This window comes from Leptodactylus fuscus, chromosome 11 (genome assembly GCF_031893055.1).
Source record: "Leptodactylus fuscus isolate aLepFus1 chromosome 11, aLepFus1.hap2, whole genome shotgun sequence".
Lineage (NCBI taxonomy): Eukaryota > Metazoa > Chordata > Amphibia > Anura > Leptodactylidae > Leptodactylus > Leptodactylus fuscus.
The window spans coordinates 26206950-26228355 of NC_134275.1; the positions used below are offsets into that span (position 1 = coordinate 26206950).

At 45.1% G+C, this 21406-nt stretch overlaps 1 protein-coding gene across 1 annotated transcript in view; it reads left to right on the plus strand.

Annotated features, from left to right (window-relative positions):
- The window catches only part of FRMPD3 (FERM and PDZ domain containing 3), a 304332-nt gene that overhangs the window by 152696 nt on the left and 130230 nt on the right, over window positions 1-21406 (plus strand). Inside the window, exon 6 of the mRNA XM_075259354.1 lies at window positions 20802-20847. Coding sequence (XP_075115455.1) covers window positions 20802-20847 — 46 coding nt within the window. The remainder of the gene's footprint in view (window positions 1-20801; window positions 20848-21406) is intronic.

Consider the following 21406-nt stretch of genomic DNA (forward strand, 5'->3'; position numbering starts at 1 on the left):
GCAATCCTTGACCCCCGGTATAAAAATAATATCTCTACTTTTATTCCGGTAGAGGGGAGGGTCAGTCGCATTAATGATTGCCACAAGCAACTGGTGCAGAATATGATGGAGATGTTTCAATCAACTCTCGTTGGCGGCAGAGAGGAGAGTTCCTCCAAGAGGCTAACAACTGCCTTCCTTTCCACACCCACCAGAGGCACACTCTCCAAGGTCTGGGACACGTTAATGGCACCCCCTCGCCAAACTACTGCCACTGAGAGGCCTAGTGTCACCAGGAGGGTCAAATATAGGTGCATTTACGGGAGTACCTGGCCGACTCCAGCCCTGTCCTCTCCGATCCCTCTGCGCCCTACACTTATTGGGTCTCCAAGTTGGATTTGTGCCTGGAACTTGCGCTGTACGCATTGGAGGTATTTTCCTGCCCTGCCGCCAGCATGCTATCGGAAAGGGTCTTCAGCGCAGCCGGTGGCATAATCACAGATAAGCACAGCTGGCTGTCAGCTGACAGTGCTGACCGGCTGACTTTCATCAAAATGAACAGCCACTGGTTAGACCCATCATTTTCATGTCCACCAGTGTCAAGCACCCCGACATGAAGTTTCATTTGTGTGTTCAACCTCTACAATTCCTGCTCCTCATACTCCTCCACCATCAGCGTTGCACAATTCTGCTCCTAGTAGGCTCAATCCACCCTGATTCCCCCAAACTCTGCTGGTTAGAGGCTCAATCAACCCTGATTTCCCCAAACTCCGCTGGTTAGAGGCTCAATCCACCCTGATTCCCCCAAACACTGATCGTTAGAGGCTCAATCCACCTTGATTCCCCCAAACTCTGCTGATTAGAGGCTCAATCCACCCGGATTTCCCCAAACTCTGCTGGTTAGAGGCTCAATCCACCCTGATTCCCCCAAACTCTGCTAGTTAGAGGCTCAATCCACCCTGATTTCCCCAAACTCTGCTGGTTAGAGGCTCAATCCACCCTGATTCCCCCAAACTCTGCTGGTAAGAGGCTCAACTCACCTCAAGGGAAAAAAAATAAAACACTGCTGGTGCAAGGCTCTACTCACCTCAAGGGCCAAAAACACTGCTGGTACAAGGCTGTACTCACTCCAAGGGCCAAAAACAGTTCTGCTGCAAGGCTGTACTCACTCCAAGGGCCCAAAACACTGCTGGAGCAAGGCTCTACTCACTCCAAGGACCAAAAACAGTTCTGCTGCAAGGCTGTACTCACTCCAAGGGCCAAAAACACTGCTAGTGCAAGGCTCTACTCACCCAAAGGGCTTAACATTTTACTGGTGCAATGCTCAACTCAATTAAAGGTGCAACGTTTAGATGGCTTCTTTCCAAACTGAGGGTGATTCCTTTCGGTAAGATCTTCCAGCCCTGATTATCCTGGTTGATCGTGTTCAGTAATGAGGCCAGCTCAGCATGAGGATCTTCTACGTTAGGTTGTCCATGCCCACTAATGTGCATGAAGAATCGATCACAGTAAATGTTCTTATTTTTCTTTAATTCAATCTCTGAATGAACTGCTCTGAAAGATGGCCTAGGTACTGCTGCAATGGGTTTTCCTGTTCTGTTCCAAAGAATCTTGTGTCTTACTTGAAGAACAGACAATCTGTCTGCTGGTTGCTTGTGCTGCAGTATTTGGAGTTGGGTCTGTCAGCCTTGTGAAGAACTCTTCATTCTGGATCCCATTACTTTCAACAGTCTCTAAAGTCTTTTGACACTTTGAATTTTTCTCAGTTCCAAAGGACTCTGTGTTTAGATTTGGCTCAGTCGCAGCTCCAGAGATTGCCTTGGAAGGCAAGGTTTCCTTTAGTGGCTCCATCTCAGCAGGATGATGATGAACCTTGGTTACATCTGGTATCCGAAGGGAAAGTGGTTTCTGATCTACATCTAAAGTACTGGAACATGTTGTTTGTACTATTAACACCTGATTAGAACCCTGTAGAGTCCGATATTAGAGGACCATTACCAGTAGTAGTGGTTGCAGCCAATTCTCCACCTTTGCGGTCCTCTAAATAAAAGTTAAGGACTTCAAGGTCAATGTCTGGGTCCTCACTCCAATCCACTGCATCAATCCCAAACAATGAGAGTGATGGTTTTGGAACCACCGTTTTAGGAGCTAACAATTTTATAGGGGCTAACACTCTGCTGGTGCAAGGCTCAACTCACCCAAAGGGCAAAAAACTCTGCTGGTGCAAGGCTGAACCAAGTTAAAGGACCTAAAACTCTGCTGGTAAAAGGCTGATGTCACCTCAAGGGCCTCAATCTCCGCTGGTAGCTCAGCTTAAGGCACTCTAACTTAATTTGGAAGGGCTCACGTTAAGGGCCAGAAAAATGAATTTTTGAAGGTCTTACCACATCACACACAATGACAGTTCAGGGTGGGTACTGTTGGATTTCCCATTGCCTATTCCATCTGTGGTTGTCATGGGCAACGTGATTTAACACTTTCGCTGCCAGGCACGTACACTGTACGTGCTACCAAGGTGGCACTTCAGTAGCGGAGGACGTAGTTACTACGTCCTCCCTACTAATGCTGATATCTCTGGACTGCATCAACATATCTTGATGCTTTAAAATGCATTTTAAAGAAAAGACTCTCATCTTTAAAATGATACTTGATGATTTTACTTACAGTCTCGGAGCAATTCACTGTTGAAAACACTATTTGGCATTGAGATCCAACTGCAGATCTCAATTCCCGACAGCGTTTCAACAGTGAATTGCTCCAAAACTGTACATCCAATCATCGAGTTCTTGATATCATTTTAAAGATGAGATTATTCTCTTTAAAATGCAATTGAAAGCATCAAGATATGTTGATGCAGTCCAAAGATATAGAGCTCCAAAGTGTCCACCCCCCTCCTGTCTAAGCAAGCAATTTGCGATCTAACAAGAAAGGAAGAGGGACACGGAGCAGTGCAGCAGAGAGAGAGAGAGAAATGATCTGACTCTCTGCATAACTTGTATGTGACAGCAGGAGGGGGGTGGCAGGGACTCTATTGTCCCTATTAACCCTTCTCCTGCCATTCAGAGCGTATACTATACATTTGTCTCTGATTGTCACATACAGTTATAATGTAATTCCCCCCTGAGCTTTACTAGTGGGGTATACTTATGTTATACCTCCTGAACATAACCAGGAAGTTTGTTGGCACTGTGACCCAGACGTTTACCATTGTCCAGGTCGCAGAGCCAAAAAAAAAAGTTGCACCAAACACTTACACAACATATACATAAAGTTGCAAATAAAGTTTACATTTCACCCAATCCCTGTCCTGTCTATACCTGAGCTTTCTACAGTAAAATACATCTCTAGTGATACCCGTTACACACTAAAATAATAGTAATAACGATTATCATTAGAGATGAACGTATAGATTGCTAAAATTATTATAGGGGGATGGAAAATAACATTTTTATGTAAAGTCCTATTTAATTTGCATGCACAAAATGGGATGGCGCATTTCTGCGATTTTGGCGATTCTTTAACACCCGCCCCTGTAAATATATACATGTGTGGTATGTATGAACTCCTCACATATTGCAGTTTTATGGACAGTACATTATGTTTGCAGAAAGGGATTTCTTGAGCCGCACTTTAGTGGCAAATTTGAATTTTTGCGCAATTTTTGCTAGCAATCTCTGTTTGCGGCAAAGTTGAATGAAGGTGGTTGTATATATAAACTATTAAATTGTGTTTTTATATACGGTATGCTGTGTACTCTGAAAAAAGTTAGATTTTGGTATCACAGTCACAGTTTGGTAGGTGCAGTATAGCTTTTTAACATATTAGTGAACAACAGCAAAATCCTGCTTGTCTTCTGTAGTCTTGTTTTTGGGAGTCCGAGCTCTTGTTGTAGTTGATGTTTGCGGTACATATAGTATATATACACATTGTATACACCATAAGCTATTATTTTAAAAGTATTTTGTATATGAATGTGAGATTGAACATGAGTTTTAGGTGCAAATATGTGTTTTAGCGTATTTTTTCAAAAAATTATTTGTGTTGGTCGCAAAGTTACATGAAGGTGGATGTGGCTATCGATGACCCATTAAGACATTTGTAATCTTCAGGTTGTCTACTTTCAAAAAATATATAGGGTTTAGGGGTTCACTTACTTTTCATGGTGTGTAATCCCTACATTTTATAGGATGATACTTTTTTAACATTTCCAGCTTCAAAGCAGAATTTTGTTCCTTCCAGTTCTAGCGATTTTCTGAAGACACGTGCATGCGGGTTCAGGCCATAGTGATATGTATGAACTCTGCACATGTTGAACTCTTATTTTTAGGAGGTTTGATGCATTTCATTTTTTGTTTGGTTTTTCGCTTTTAACAACTAATATACATTTATTTGCATTTTTTCATAAAACATTCACTTTAAATCAAAATTGAATGAAGGTGCCTGTTCGTATACAGTACCAAGTGGCATTCTGACAATGCTGCAGGTGTCTACTTTAAGAAAATATATAGGTATGGGGGGGGTTGGATGCTTTTTTAATGTTGCAATTTAGGTTTGATTTGTCCATCTCAAAACTGTGAAAATTGCTCTGGCTACTGGAGGTGCTAAATTTCCAGAGACCCTTTGCAGCGAAAAGGTTAAAGGGGTTCGATATTCGTTCGAACAGTCGAATATTGAGGGGCTATTCGAAACGAATATCGAATATTTTACTGTTCGCTCATCTCTACCCGCCTTCCTAGGCTAGTGTTAGAGATGCTGAGAGTAGGCGGGGCTTGTTGTGGCTTAGAAGAGTGTGGGCGGGTACAGGGCGGGGAGACGTGAGTTCTCACGCCCACACTCTCCTAAGCCACAAGCCCCACCTTCTTCCTAGGTCTGTAACACTAACCTGGGAGCTAGGGGCACGCACGGTGCTCTGAAGGCCTGTAAATGAGAGAGAACCGGACCGAGAGGAACGGGGAGCGACAGCAGCAGCGGATCTGTGCAGGTAAGTGGACTATTCTGTTTCTAGTGGACTATACTATTCAGTTTCCTCCCTGCTGTGCCGTATACTCTGTTCTGCTACATCTCAGATGTAGCAGAGCTGAGTATACGGTAAAACAGGGACGAAGCAGAACAGTAGCAGGCTGCGGTAAATCACTCTGTGCTGCACTGCTTTGAGATGAGAGAGTACCATTCGAAACTGCCGTTTCGAATAGCATGCTCTCATAGGAATGAATGGACGCAGCCGGCGCACAGGAGGTTAAGTGGCCAGACGCTGGCACAGGCTGTGTGCCGGCTGCATCCATTCATTCCTATGGGAGCGTGCTATTCGAAACGGCAGTTTCGAATAGTACTTGCTCATCTCTAGACTAGCTAACATTGGAAATAACCTCTGACCTTCCTAGGTCTGTAACACTAACCTGGGAGATTGGGATCGGAATTCAGATCCTGATCGTGAAATTTACTCGTTCGCCGATCGGATTTTTCCGATCTCTCAACCCTAGTTGTTACAAAACACAATCTCACTTCTGAAGTCTGACCTACGCTACCTACCCTAAGTTAAAGGAACATTGCAGCCACACTGTCTCTAAATAGCACATAGAGAAAGTTTAAATAGGACTGATTACACCCCACTCTTCAGTTCTGATACATTCAGTAAGCCCTATGAGCTGACAGTCCTTGTGTGCTACATTCACTGTTGCAGTATTGGGACAGGGAAATATCAATTGCTGGGAAATAATGGCTCAAGCTACTGGAAGGTAAGATCAACATGACTTCCCCAATCTATGTGTATCATCTCAACACGGCGATTTCCTTTTTAACCCTAGAATGCGTGATGTCAGAAATCTACACTTTTACATATTGGGGGCCTTTTAGGCCCCGGTGCAAATCATATGGAGAAACTCACATGCATAACTTTTACAAGTTTATTTCAATATAGCAAAATAAGATATGAATAATGCACAACATATTAATTAGAATTTTTTGTAGAAAACACCCCCCAAATTTTTTATTTTCCAAATTTCAAACAAATATATGAAAAACATACAAAGGTGTATAAATCTAGAATAAACTAGCTGCGGTTACATTTATTTTCTTTTTCTTTTCAATTTTATTGGTCTTCCAAACAATTTTGACAGATTATCTTTTCTGAAGAATGTTCTTTACAGACATTTTCCCCACAAGTGGTACAATATCGCTCAGTTTTCCTCTCTGAGTTTCTTATAAAACGAAAGTGTTGTTTCATTTGTCCTTCTCCTGGCCCTGGAATATCCTGAAACTGTACGCCACACCGTTTCATTGCTTCTTTAGTTTGCTTCTGCAATCATTATATCATGGTACTGAGTAATATATAACGGATTTCTCCTTCTTCGATTTGTAAGATACCAGTGTCGCTTTGTTGTTGAAACCAAAGACACTCTCATAAAGTGCTCGCTGTGGATTGTGTTTCATTACTTGAGGAATTTCTTGTTGGTTTGGCTTCATAGTACCAACAAGTATAAAAACTTTTTCTTTTTTTTTTTTTTTTTCTTTTTTTTTTTAAATTCTGATTTTATTAAACATTTTACAATAATACAAAGTTCGTTGAAATAGTCAAGTACAGATACTGATTAAATATTCCAGTGAATGGTACAGAGCAGTAACTGAGAACAAACACGGATTAGAAAATACATTTGCAAATGATGAGATCTAAAACATTCCGCGTATTGAAAAACAGCTATCTGAATGAAGATAGAAAGAATGGGTGTATTTAACAGTAATGGAAGTGTGATTGGGGATGGGGAGTAGTGTAGGTGTCAGTATAGAACATATGGAGGTGGGGGGAATTAAACTAAAATGAGAGAGGAAAGGGTTCAGTGAGGTAGTGGTATATTGGGCAGTGTTGTCTAGTCGGTAAGAACATACTTTATGTAGATGTCTACGAGGGAGAAGCCAGGTCCTCATACATATCCCACCAAGGGGTCCAAATTTTTAGGTAAGTAGCTCGGGTGCGGGATGACCAATGCATTAATTCTTCATATCTAGCAATCTGAAGAACTTTATCTAACCAGAGTCGGATCGTAGGAGGTTCCGATTGAAAGTATAAAAACTTTTTCAAGCAGAAAATTGCCCAGTGGAACATTGGTAAAAAAAAAAAATTGCCCATGGTAATGTTTCTATCTGAATTGTATGTTAGTACAGCAAGTGTTTTCACAACCTCAGACCCTAGATCTTTCTGTACTGGTGCATCAACTTCTTTGCCACAGTAGATAAGTCAATTTATGCCATAATAATTTGCAGAATCACACATCCAGAAGATTTTTATTCCATATTTCGCTGGTTTACTGGGCATGTATTGTGTGAACTTGCAACGTCCTCTGAAGGGTTCATGACATCCTCACATGACATGACTCACCCGCTGGCCCTTCCATCAGCAACCCTGAGTACAAATAAAGTAACTTGAGACACAATATGATAAAAATAGCAGGGGCCTAAGAGGCCCCCATTCCATACAGGTGTGGTTTTCCCCAAGAAAGCATTGTTACACCAAAATGCATATCAAAAAAATTATATGAACAACATACTCAAGTAAAATAATTTTACAGATAGTTGCAAAAAAAAGTAAGCACAGGGACCTAAAAGGCCCCCGATCCTCATTCTATGGTTAAGTTCAGCAGGAGACAGTTCAAGATCACCCTACATTGATAATTGCGGTAAAAAACACACTTCCCATGAACCTAGTGGTGGTTCACAGTACTCAGCAAGATTGATGCCATTGCCTGGGGATCCGGGCAATATAATGCAGCTCGGCCACGCCCTTACTCCCTGCCTTCCCTATTCCATAATGCTATCAACCATGGTGCTGGCATTCCACTGTTCCAACTAAGGCAGAGTCTCATATTATTGGTTCACGGCAACAAGCTTCTGTTAACCCTCTCTGGAATGGTAAGTATTAGAGATGAGCGAGTATTGAAATATTCGATATTCGTTTTGAGTAGCCCCTCAATATTCATCTATTCGACCGAATATCAAATCCCATTATAGTCTATGGGGAAAAATTGCTCCTTTGAGGGGAAACTCAAATTAGACTAAGGAGAGTCACCAAGTCCACAATGACAACCCAGGAAATGATGCCAACACCTCTGGAATGTAATTGGGGCAGCAGGGGAAGCATGCCTGTGTGCATCTAACACATCCAAGTCCCAGTATTACCCCACTATGACAGCCTATCAACTAGACACTCCAAACTCAATATGGAAAGTGTAAAAATACTTGGAAACCTTCTTTCCTCTACATTAATATGGACAGAAACACAAATTTAAAGCTAAAGAAACATTAGCATGCATCCCTTTAAATCACATTGCCCATGAAAACCACATATGGCATAGGCAATGGGAAATCCAAAAGCCCCCACCCTTAACGGTCATTGTGTGTGTGTGTGTGTGTGTGTGTGTGTGTGTGTGTGTGTGTGTGTGTGATGTGGTGAGACCTCCAAAAATTACTTTTCTGGCCCTTCACATGAGCCCTTCCAAATTAAGTTAAAGGCCCTTAAGCTGAGCTACCAGCAGAGATCGAGGCCCTTGAAGTGACTTGAGCCTTTTTATCAGCATTAGTTTTAGGGTGCCTTCACACGGCATAGCGCGCCACTCCATTAGACACATATACACATGTCCGAGCGTGGCGCTTCAAAACAGAGCCGATTTATTTCAATGGGTGCCGATATACGCGCGCTACCCATTGAAATCAATCGGAGGCATTTTTACCTATTGATTTCAATGGGTAGCACGTGTATATCAGCACCCATTGAAATCAATGGGCTCTGTTTTGAAGCGCCGCGCTCGGACACATGTATACGTGTCTAAAGGAGCGGCGCGCTACGCCGTGTGAAGGCACCCTTAGGCCCTTTAAGTTAGTTCAGCCTTGTACCAGCAGAGTTTTTTGCCCTTTGGGTGAGTTGAGCCTTTAACCAGCAGAGATTTGTTGGCCCTTTGGGTGAGTTGAGCCTTTCAGCAGCATAGTGTTAGCCCCTTTAAAATTGTTAGCCCCTAAAACGGTGGTTCCAAAACCATCAATTTCATTGTGTGGGATTGATGTAGTAGATTGGAGCGAGGACCCAAAAATTTACCTTGATTTTGATTGTGAAATTCATAACATTTTGGCATCACGTCCTGGGGATAACTTTTATTTAGAGGACCGCAAAGCTGGAGAATTGGCTGCAACCACTACTACCGGTAATGATCCTCTAATATCGGACTCTACATTACCTCTACAGGGTTCTAATCAGGTGTTAATAGTCCAAACAACATGCTCCAGTACTTTAGATGTAGATCAGAAACCACTTTCCCTTTCGACACCAGATTTAACCAAGGTTCATCACCATCCTGCTGAGATGGAGCCACTAAAGGAAACCTTGCCTTCCAAGGCATGTTCTGGAGCTGCGACTGAGCCAAACCTAAACACAGAGTCGTTTGGAACTGAACAAAATTCAAAGTGTCAAACAACTTTAGAGACTGTTGAAAGTAATGGGATCCAGAAAGAGGAGTTCATCACAAGGCTGAAAAAACCCAACTCCAAATGCTGCAGCACAAGCAATCAGCAGTCAGACTAAGGCTGGTCTTACACGACCGTAGTGGTTTTTTGCGGTCCGCAATTTGCGGATCCGTAACACAAATTTCACTTTAAAAATTAATTCCGCGGACATCCGCAAAGTGGATCCGCAACGTTCCGTGTGTATCAGTATTATGCGGATCCGCAAAAAACAAAACACACCACAAAACACACATGTTGATATCCGCAATTGCGGATATACACTGATGTATGTTCAGTGTATATCCGCAAAAATGCACGCGCCCATAGACTTCTATTGGACCTTCCGTGCCGTGCCGTGCCGTAAAAGCACGGCCATTACGGACATGCGGTATACTGTCCAGACCACAGTTGCGGCACGCCACACCACTGACAAAATCTACGATCGTGTAAGAGGCCTCATAGAAAATTATGGGACCGTAAATGGTCCGCAATTTTGAACCCGCAATTGCGGACCATTTGCAGTGCAAAACTACGGTCATGAAAGACCAGCCTAAGACTGTCTCTTCTTCAAGTAAGGCACAAGATTCTTTGGAACCAGAACAGGAAAACCCAGTGATTGCCATTGCAACAGTGCCTAAGCTATCTTTCAGAGCAGTTCATTCAGAGATTGAATTGGAGAAAAATAAGAACATTTACTTTGATCGAGTCTTCATGCACATTAGTGAAACAAAAAAACTTGATAGTCTTCAGTAGTTGATACCTTTTTAATGGCTAACTCATAATGATGACAAATTGCTGACCTCTAGGGTCCTTTATCAAAGTAAATTTAAAACATATCTGAAGGATGCATATATATATACAGAGAAGGCACTAAGGGTGTTAGAATTCCAGGAGGAAGGGGGGGGGGGGGAATTGTTAGTAATTGGTAGAGACAATGTAAACACTTCCAGTTCCTTATCAGTTCACACGTTTCGGTAAAGAGACAGGAAGCCCTGTGACACATTCAATCCACACTCCAGCGTTTGAAGCAGGGCCATGAATTTGCATTCATGAATGCGTCGTTCTCTCTTTCATCTAAAATTCCCTCTCAAAACTAAAATTTTCATGTGATTGGTGATATTGTGCACATATTATGCACATTAGTGGGCATGGACAACCTAATGTAGAAGATCCTCATGCTGAGCTGGCCTCCTTACTGAACAAGATCAACCAGGATAATCAGGGCTGGAAACAGCCATCAGATCTTATCGAAAGGAATCACCCTTGGTTTGGAAAGAAGCCATCTAGGGCTCCGTTCTCACGGAGTAATGCGCCGCTCATTTAGACACGTATACACGAGTCAGAGCGTTGCTCTTCAAAACAGATCCCATTGATTTCAATGAGTGCTGGCATACGCACGCTACACATTGCAATCAATGGGAGGCTTTGTAACCCATTGATTTCAATGTGTAGCGCGCGTATGCCGGCACCCATTGAAATCAATAGGATCTGTTTTTAAGCGCTGTCCTCTGACACGTGTATACGTGTCTAAATGAGTGGCGCGTTAGTCCGTGAGAACGGAGCCTTAATGTTGCACCTTTAAAAGAGTTGAGCAGTGCACCAGCAGAATGTTAGGCCCTTTGGGTGAGTTGAGCCTCTAACCAGCTTAGTTTTTGGCCCTTTGGGTGAAATGAGCCTTGCAGCAGCAGTGTTTTACTTTTTGACCATTGGGGTGAGTAGAGCTTTGCACCAACAGTGTTTTTGGCCCTTGGGGTGAGTTGAGCCTTTAACTAGCAGAGTTTTAGTTTTTGGCCCTTGGGGTAAGCCCTAAAACATAAATTTTCAGGTCCTTGGGGAGCCCTAAAACATTATTGGGGGTTTTAACTATTTATTTACGGTGAAGGTGGTGGTGATGTTGGGGGAGGAGGAGGACAAGGAACTTGTGTGCTGGCACAGACACATGGAACTGTGTCTCGTCAGGGCTGTGGACGGGACATGCTGCTTGTGGGTCCACAACATCTGCTATCCACCCTAGCATAGGTTCCTGGTGCTTGGGCCTCGTCAGCGGGGTACCCTGCACCCTGTTTGATGTTGTGGCACTGCTGGCTGCCCCTCTCCAGTAGATAATTGGATCCGCAGATCCTACTGTGGTCTAGATCCCCAGCTGGATATTCTCATCCACGTCCCCGTCCTCGTCCTCTTGTGCTACAGTCGAGGGGCACTGCTGACAGCCCCTTTCCAGTAGCTTAACTGTGGACTGGATACCCAGCTGGATTTCCACGTCCACTTCCCAGTCCTCGTCCCCTTGTGCTACTGACAAGGGGCACTGCTGGCAGCCCCTCTCCAGTAGCTGGACTGTGGACTGGATCCCCAGCTGTATTTCCACGTCCACGTGCCCGCCCCCGTCTCTTGATGCTACACTGACGCATCTATGGTAGGTTCAGTGCATGTGTACACTGTTCCTGCTTTGTAGCTCTGAAAAGAGCTGTTTTCCTGCATAGCAGAATCTACAATCTCTTTCTCACCCTCAGTACAATCTCACCCTATCTCACCAAAACACATCTGACACAAATATGGCTATGGCTATCTGACACTATTCTTATAAATCTGTGGTCACCTGATTTTGCCAGCCAATGACTTTTTCCTTTTTTTTTTTTTTTTTGATATCTATGTTTTCCTGCTTCCTGTCCACCTCCCCTGCAGTTATTGGTGCAAAAAAGCGCCAGGGAAGGTGAGAGGGCATACGAATTTTTACTGCGTTTACCGCATGGTATTCAATTGGAATCGAATATGTCGAATACTTTAATATTCGATCAAATACCTACTCGATCGAATGGTATTCGCTCACCTATAGTAAGTATCTCTCTGCCTCTAGTGAATTATAATGTGATCAAGCCTTCACAGACCGATCGAAACCGGACTAGTGGTCCTTTATTTATTCATCTGGATAATGCTCTTCCACGCATACTGGACCTGGAGCGCTGCTCAATCATTTATTCACCACTAAGTCATTCTGTGTAACCAAGAGGTGGATTACTGTCTTATATCCTCCATACAGTCACATTGTTGATGTTACACGAAGATAAATCACATCTGGTTCACAATCACATTGTGTGACACGGACCAAGCCCAGATTTCGCCACTAGTCTATATCAGTCTGCATGAATCGCTGACAGTTCCATGACTCGCTCTCCAGAGATTTATTTTATTGTTATTGTTATTCTCAATCGAAAACTCAGGTATTACTTAGTCTGAAAAAAAACAGTATCCCTTGTTGAATACCATCAATGACAGACACAATATAGTCATGTGCCTAGGAATAAATATGTCTACCTAGCATGCATAACCACCTAAAAGGTATACGGTTAAACAAACTGCGCTCAGTCATATCTCGCCCCGTGGGCACACCAAACAATACCCATCATTTGGATCATCCAGTCCACAGTCCCTTGTTATTAGTACAGATGGATCTGGACAAATCTCCAGACAGATTCTTAAGTACATTAGTTCATTTTGAGGTATTAATCTTTGCAGGGTGGATGGGACCAGTCCTCAGGATAATAAAGGGAACAAAAGATATGGCATCATTCAGGCCCTTCAGTCTAACCGACTGGAACCTGAAGATCCACCTTGCCTCCCTTTGTCCCAGTCCCCCCTCCTGACAGATTTATTTATGCGCTCTATCCCCTGAAATTTCAGGGAGAATACGTCATCTCCATAGTTCTCCCAAACATGATTAGTAGAGATGAGCGAACAGTGTTCTATCGAACACATGTTCGATCGGATATCAGGGTGTTCGCCATGTTCGAATCGAATCGAACACCACGTGGTAAAGTGCGCCAAAATTCGATTCCCCTCCCACCTTCCCTGGCGCCTTTTTTGCACCAATAACAGCGCAGGGGAGGTGGGACAGGAACTACGACACTGGGGGCATTGAAAAAAATTGGAAAAAGTCATTGGCTGCCGAAATCAGGTGACCTCCATTTTAGACGAATAGTGGATTTCAAATCCGGGTCATATGAGAATGTGAACTTTGTGACTATGAGACAGGGATAGCTGTACAGGCAGGGATAGCTAGGGATAACCTTTATTTAGGGGGGAATGTTATTAAAAATAACTTTTTGGGGCTCTATCGGGTGTGTAATTGTGATTTTTGTGAGATAAACTTTTTCCCATAGGGATGCATTGGCCAGCGCTGATTGGCCGAATTCCGTACTCTGGCCAATCAGTGCTGGCCAATGCATTCTATTAGCTTGATGAAGCAGAGTGTGCACAAGGGTTCAAGCGCACCCTCGGCTCTGATGTAGCAGAGCCGAGGCTGCACAAGGGTTCAAGCGCACCCTCGGCTCTGATGTAGGAGAGCCGAGGGTGCACTTGAACCCTTGTGCACCCTCAGCTCTGCTACATCAGAGCCGAGGGTGCGCTTGAACCCTTGTGCACACTCTGCTTCATCAAGCTAATAGAATGCATTGGCCAGCGCTGATTGGCCAATGTATTCTATTAGCCTGATGAAGTAGAGCTGAATGTGTGTGCTAAGCACACACATTCAGCTCTACTTCATCGGGCTAATAGAATGCATTGGCCAGCGCTGTTTGGCCAGAGTACGGAACTCGACCAATCAGCGCTGGCTCTGCTGGAGGAGGCGGAGTCTAAGATCGCTCCACACCAGTCTCCATTCAGGTCCGACCTTAGACTCCGCCTCCTCCGGCAGAGCCAGCGCTGATTGGCCGAAGGCTGGCCAATGCATTCCTATGCGAATGCAGAGACTTAGCAGTGCTGAGTCAGTTTTGCTCAACTACACATCTGATGCACACTCGGCACTGCTACATCAGATGTAGCAATCTGATGTAGCAGAGCCGAGGGTGCACTAGAACCCCTGTGCAAACTCAGTTCACGCTAATAGAATGCATTGGCCAGCGCTGATTGGCCAATGCATTCTATTAGCCCGATGAAGTAGAGCTGAATGTGTGTGCTAAGCACACACATTCAGCACTGCTTCATCAAGCCAATACAATGCATTAGCCAGTGCTGATTGGCCAGAGTACGGAATTCGGCCAATCAGCGCTGGCTCTGCTGGAGGAGGCGGAGTCTAAGGTCGCTCCACACCAGTCTCCATTCAGGTCCGACCTTAGACTCCGCCTCCTCCGGCAGAGCCAGCGCTGATTGGCCGAAGGCTGGCCAATGCATTCCTATGCGAATGCATACTTAGCAGTGCTGAGTCAGTTTTGCTCAACTACACATCTGATGCACACTCGGCACTGCTACATCAGATGTAGCAATCTGATGTAGCAGAGCCGAGGGTGCACTAGAACCCCTGTGCAAACTCAGTTCACGCTAATAGAATGCATTGGCCAGCGCTGATTGGCCAATGCATTCTATTAGCCCGATGAAGTAGAGCTGAATGTGTGTGCTAAGCACACACATTCAGCACTGCTTCATCAAGCCAATACAATGCATTAGCCAGTGCTGATTGGCCAGAGTACGGAATTCGGCCAATCAGCGCTGGCTCTGCTGGAGGAGGCGGAGTCTAAGGTCGGACCTGAATGGAGACTGGTGTGGAGCGATCTTAGACTCCGCCTCCTCCAGCAGAGCCAGCGCTGATTGGTCGAGTTCCGTACTCTGGCCAATCAGCGCTGGCCAATGCATTCTATTAGCCCGATGAAGTAGAGCTGAATGTGTGTGCTTAGCACACACATTCAGCTCTACTTCATCAGGCTAATAGAATACATTGGCCAATCAGCGCTGGCCAATGCATTCTATTAGCTTGATGAAGCAGAGTGTGCACAAGGGTTCAAGCGCACCCTCGGCTCTGATGTAGCAGAGCTGAGGGTGCACAAGGGTTCAAGTGCACCCTCGGCTCTCCTACATCAGAGCCGAGGGTGCGCTTGAACCCTTGTGCACACTCTGCTTCATCAAGCTAATAGAATGCATTGGCCAGCACTGATTGGCCAGAGTACGGAATTCGGCCAATCAGCGCTGGCCAATGCATTCTATTAGCCCGATGAAGTAGAGCTGAATGTGTGTGCTAAGCACACACATTCAGCACTGCTTCATCACGCCAATACAATGCATTAGCCAGTGCTGATTGGCCAGAGTACGGAATTCGGCCAATCAGCGCTGGCTCTGCTGGAGGAGGCGGAGTCTAAGATCGCTCCACACCAGTCTCCATTCAGGTCCGACCTTAGACTCCGCCTCCTCCAGCAGAGCCAGCGCTGATTGGTCGAGTTCCGTACTCTGGCCAATCAGCGCTGGCCAATGCATTCTATTAGCCCGATGAAGTAGAGCTGAATGTGTGTGCTTAGCACACACATTCAGCTCTACTTCATCGGGCTAATAGAATGCATTGGCCAATCAGCGCTGGCCAATGCATTCTATTAGCGTGAACTGAGTTTGCACAGGGGTTCTAGTGCACCCTCGGCTCTGCTACATCAGATTGCTACATCTGATGTAGCAGTGCCGAGTGTGCATCAGATGTGTAGTTGAGCAAAACTGACTCAGCACTGCTAAGTCTGCATTCGCATAGGAATGCATTGGCCAGCCTTCGGCCAATCAGCGCTGGCTCTGCCGGAGGAGGCGGAGTCTAAGGTCGGACCTGAATGGAGACTGGTGTGGAGCGACCTTAGACTCCGCCTCCTCCAGCAGAGCCAGCGCTGATTGGCCGAATTCCGTACTCTGGCCAATCAGCACTGGCTAATGCATTGTATTGGCTTGATGAAGCAGTGCTGAATGTGTGTGCTTAGCACACACATTCAGCTCTACTTCATCGGGCTAATAGAATGCATTGGCCAGCGCTGATTGGCCGAATTCCGTACTCTGGCCAATCAGCACTGGCTAATGCATTGTATTGGCTTGATGAAGCAGTGCTGAATGTGTGTGCTTAGCACACACATTCAGCTCTACTTCATCGGGCTAATAGAATGCATTGGCCAATCAGCGCTGGCCAATGCATTCTATTAGCGTGAACTGAGTTTGCACAGGGGTTCTAGTGCACCCTCGGCTCTGCTACATCAGATTGCTACATCTGATGTAGCAGTGCCGAGTGTGCATCAGATGTGTAGTTGAGCAAAACTGACTCAGCACTGCTAAGTCTGCATTCGCATAGGAATGCATTGGCCAGCCTTCGGCCAATCAGCGCTGGCTCTGCCGGAGGAGGCGGAGTCTAAGGTCGGACCTGAATGGAGACTGGTGTGGAGCGACCTTAGACTCCGCCTCCTCCAGCAGAGCCAGCGCTGATTGGCCGAATTCCGTACTCTGGCCAATCAGCACTGGCTAATGCATTGTATTGGCTTGATGAAGCAGTGCTGAATGTGTGTGCTTAGCACACACATTCAGCTCTACTTCATCGGGCTAATAGAATGCATTGGCCAGCGCTGATTGGCCGAATTCCGTACTCTGGCCAATCAGCACTGGCTAATGCATTGTATTGGCTTGATGAAGCAGTGCTGAATGTGTGTGCTTAGCACACACATTCAGCTCTACTTCATCGGGCTAATAGAATGCATTGGCCAATCAGCGCTGGCCAATGCATTCTATTAGCGTGAACTGAGTTTGCACAGGGGTTCTAGTGCACCCTCGGCTCTGCTACATCAGATTGCTACATCTGATGTAGCAGTGCCGAGTGTGCATCAGATGTGTAGTTGAGCAAAACTGACTCAGCACTGCTAAGTCTGCATTCGCATAGGAATGCATTGGCCAGCCTTCGGCCAATCAGCGCTGGCTCTGCCGGAGGAGGCGGAGTCTAAGGTCGGACCTGAATGGAGACTGGTGTGGAGCTATCTTAGACTCCGCCTCCTCCAGCAGAGCCAGCGCTGATTGGTCGAGTTCCGTACTCTGGCCAATCAGCACTGGCCAATGCATTTCTATGGGGAAAAGTTAGCTTGCGAAAATCGCAAACTGACAGGGATTTCCATGAAATAAAGTGACTTTTATGCCCCCAGACATGCTTCCCCTGCTGTCCCAGTGTCATTCCAGGGTGTTGGTATCATTTCCTGGGGTGTCATAGTGGACTTGGTGACCCTCCAGACACGAATTTGGGTTTCCCCCTTAACGAGTTTATGTTCCCCATAGACTATAATGGGGTTCGAAACCCATTCGAACACTCGAACAGTGAGCGGCTGTTCGAATCGAATTTCGAACCTCGAACATTTTAGTGTTCGCTCATCTCTAATGATTAGCTATTTGGGTGTCCGATCTTCTATTCACATCGTTGACATGATCCAGGATTCACCTGCAAAACTGTCTCCTGGTCTTGCCCACATAATTAACAGGAGTTTGAGGAAAGCAATAGTGGAGTAGTGAGGAAAAGATATCACAGGACAGGGGTAAAATAAACCTGAAGACTTAAACAAAAACTCACTAATACCAAAACTGTGTCAGGCAACCGGAAAATGCAGGTCAGCGGTTGAGAAGAAGCGTTGAGGGTAGAGATGAGCGAACACTGTTCGGATCAGCTGTTCCGAACAGCACGCTCCCATAGAAATGAATGGAAGCACCTGGCACGTACACTTTGCACGTACACTTTGCCGCCGGGCCGGTCGCCGTGCCAGCTGCTTCCATTCATTTCTATGGGAGCGTGCTGTTCGGAACAGCTTATCCGAACAGTGTTCGCTCATCTCTACCCTCAACGCTTCTTCTCAACCGCTGACTTGCATTTTCCGGTTGCCTGACACGGTTTTGGTATTAGTGAGTTTTTGTTTAAGTCTTCAGGTTTATTTTCGGAACGGCTGATTCGAACAGTGTTTGCTCATCTCTAGTTGAGGGTTAAACAGACTCTCATACAGAACAAACTCACACCACTTCCAAATCAGCTCCTGAGACAGTACAACTGTCACAAAACACTCCTCCTAAATTGAGCCAAGAATCCTGGTTGGTAACAGTGAAAAACGGCAAGGATTGAAGCCAGCAGTGAGCCTTTTACAGACCCCAGAACTACTTGATTGGTTGATGACAATGTGAAACACCTGAAGCTCGCATCTACTGAGGGACCCAGCTCAAGTATACACTGAGGCAGAAACCAAACCCCTGATGCCACAGCTCAGTAGCAAAGAGAACAATCAGTGAGCCAGAGGACACCTGCTCAAATCCCCAGACAAACACCACCAGAAAATACACAACAATATTACAAACAACTCAGGTCCTGATAGGTATGTAATGGATGGTTTTTGGGTTATCACTTTTCCAATATCTGGATGCTGTCTGAAGATGTCCCAAACGGTCCTTAAGATGTCAAGCACTTCCTGTGAGTATTCATCATAAGTGCCTATCATGCGTATGATCTTAGGTCCTTGGATCTTGTTCTTAGGGACAAGTAAAGACTCTCTCTGGGTCTTTCTAGCTTGTTCTTGGGCTGTCGAGATTAAGGCCCATGGATACCCCCTCTCTATAAACCGGTGCATCAAATGTCCATTTGGATGTCATATTCCTCTGGGGTGGAGCAGTTCCTCGTAACCCGGAGGAATTGACCCTTGGGAATTCCCCTTTTCAACATTCTGGGGTGGTGACTCTCCCACCTTAATAGCAAATTCAACTTTACCTTTCAACTTTACCATTGAACAAAAAGGCATTGTGGGTGAGTATAAACTGTAGGAGATCAGTAAGAGCCGATTATGATGGCTAAATTGTGTCCCCCGGGTCCCCAAGAAGTGCTCTACAGTCCCACACCCCAAATCGTGGGGTATGGAGCTGTAAAGCGCCTCAACATCCAAGGTTGCAAGGGCCGTCCCAGATGGCATCTGCATGCCCTCCAAATGGCGGAGGACATCCATGGTGTCCCTGAGATAGGACGGCAATGATAACACGAAGGGAGGCTATAGAAAGTGGGGACCCAGGGGTGCGTGGGATGCAGGAACTGGTACTCTTTATTAAACACCAGTCTGTCTCTCCTGGCCTGGTGTAGAATCTCAACAAGTTCTGAGGCATAACTGACAGTAGGGTCGGATGGAAGGATTTTGTAGTTTTCTCTATCTGCTAAAATATAGTCATACATCTCAATATAATCTTCTCTATCGAGGACAACCACGTTCCCACCCTTTTCGGATGCCTTTATCATCACAATTTCATCTGTTTCTAGGTTCCGCAATGCTATTTGTTGTGCTGCACTGAGATTGTGTCTTTTTGGGGTGCTATTACATGATAGTTGTTGATAAATTGGCCACCCTATTTTTTCAAAAATATCGACACCTAGTGTCGCATGGTGGAGGATTGTTTCTATTTCTTGGTCTTAAATTGGTTAGTTGTAATATTTCAGTTTCTCCCTGTCCCTCCAGGTAGAGACTTTCTAAAGTTCTTAATCCTTCTAGGTCATCAACTTCCACCCCCAGCTCTCTCGCTCCACAGGTCTCCTCTGACTGCATGAATTTAGACCATCGCAGTTTCCGTGAAAACAATGCGATGTTCTTAACCTACTCAAAGTGGTTATTCTTGGGCACAAATGATAAGCCGTTTTCTAGGACAGAGCACTCAATGTCGGTAAAATGGTGGTGAGAGAGATTAATAATCTGTGGGGCATCTGATACTTCATTCTGTTGTACATGGGCGTCGGATCCGGGCGTCCCCGAAGGAGGTATTGTGTTATGTGGGGTGAGTGTTCTAAAAAAAAAAAAAAAAAACACTTGATGGTTGGCTAGGGGCATCCCCTCTCCCTTGGTTCTTAGATCTATTCCTGCCATGACTACTATATACATTTCTTTCGGTTGTACACTCCTATCAGAAAACGATAATTCATACTCTGAAGATGAACTATCGCTAGTGGCATTGGGCTTATCTGTGTCCCAGTATGCCTTATTTTCTCTGAATTCCTGTAGGTCACGTAAAAATTGCTGGTGTTTTTACACTGTTTAATATACTGTGTAAATCTCTCTATGTCACTCTATAGGTCTTTTTCTTTCTCTTGGAATTCAGGTTCATTCTCAAACGTCTTGGCTTTAGAGATCAGTTCATTGAGGGATCCCTCCAGTTATCCGCTGATGGAATTAATAGGCTCATATTTCTAAACATTGCGAATGCTGGTAGGGGTGTTTTGAAATTATGTGTCTGCTAAGGTAGACAATTAATTAGAGAACTCCACCCTAGGACAAAATACTGCTCTGCTCTACTAGTGTGAAGAATGATGAAGAGAAAGGAACCACATTTCACCATGTTTTAACATACTATATGTGAACTGTGACGTCATTATTTTAGTAGAACCTATTAAAAGTTACATTTTATTTTTGAGGGTACCCATTTGTGGTTATACTGTCACTATAAATACAATTAGAATATTTTCCTGAATTTTAATCCCTTTGAAAATATCAATATATCTATTAATAGTGTTCATTGTACTAAACGTTCTGTTATTATCATTTCATTATTTGTTGCAGGAATGCAAAAGACTCAATAACTTTGACAATACTTCATCCTCACCAAGTGAGTATAAGACCTTTCATGTTATGATCACAGTGATTTGGGTTTTTTTTATACCTTGTCTTTCAAATTGATCACACAAAGAAATACAGCCTATGTACTGCTTGAGGTTTGTTTTTATGTCAAAAATATTGACTAGCCATAGGCCTTGTTCACAAAGTGCAAATTTTCTTTTGGCATTTAGCGGTTCTAACAGTGACAGTGCTGCTTGCCCACCACCATGAGCAGCGCCGCACCTGCCATGAGGCGACCTGAAGCGACCGCTTCAGGCGGCGCTAGGCCAGGCCCTGGGGGGGGGAGGGGCGGCATTTTTTCTGACCTAAGCCTCACCGGCTTAGCCTCATCGTCTCGGCAGCCTGGCACGGGAAGCGAGCGGTGGATTGGGGAGGCCCTGTGGACACAGTGCTGCTCCACCGGCCTCCCCCACGCTCAGGCAAAAGAGCAGGTCCTCTCCCTGCCTGCTAACGCCGGCCCGCCCCCTCCGCTCCGCCCCCTCCTCGGGGGGGGGGGGGCGCCGCTTTCTGTCGTCTGCCTCAGGTGGCATAAAAGCTAGGTTCACCCC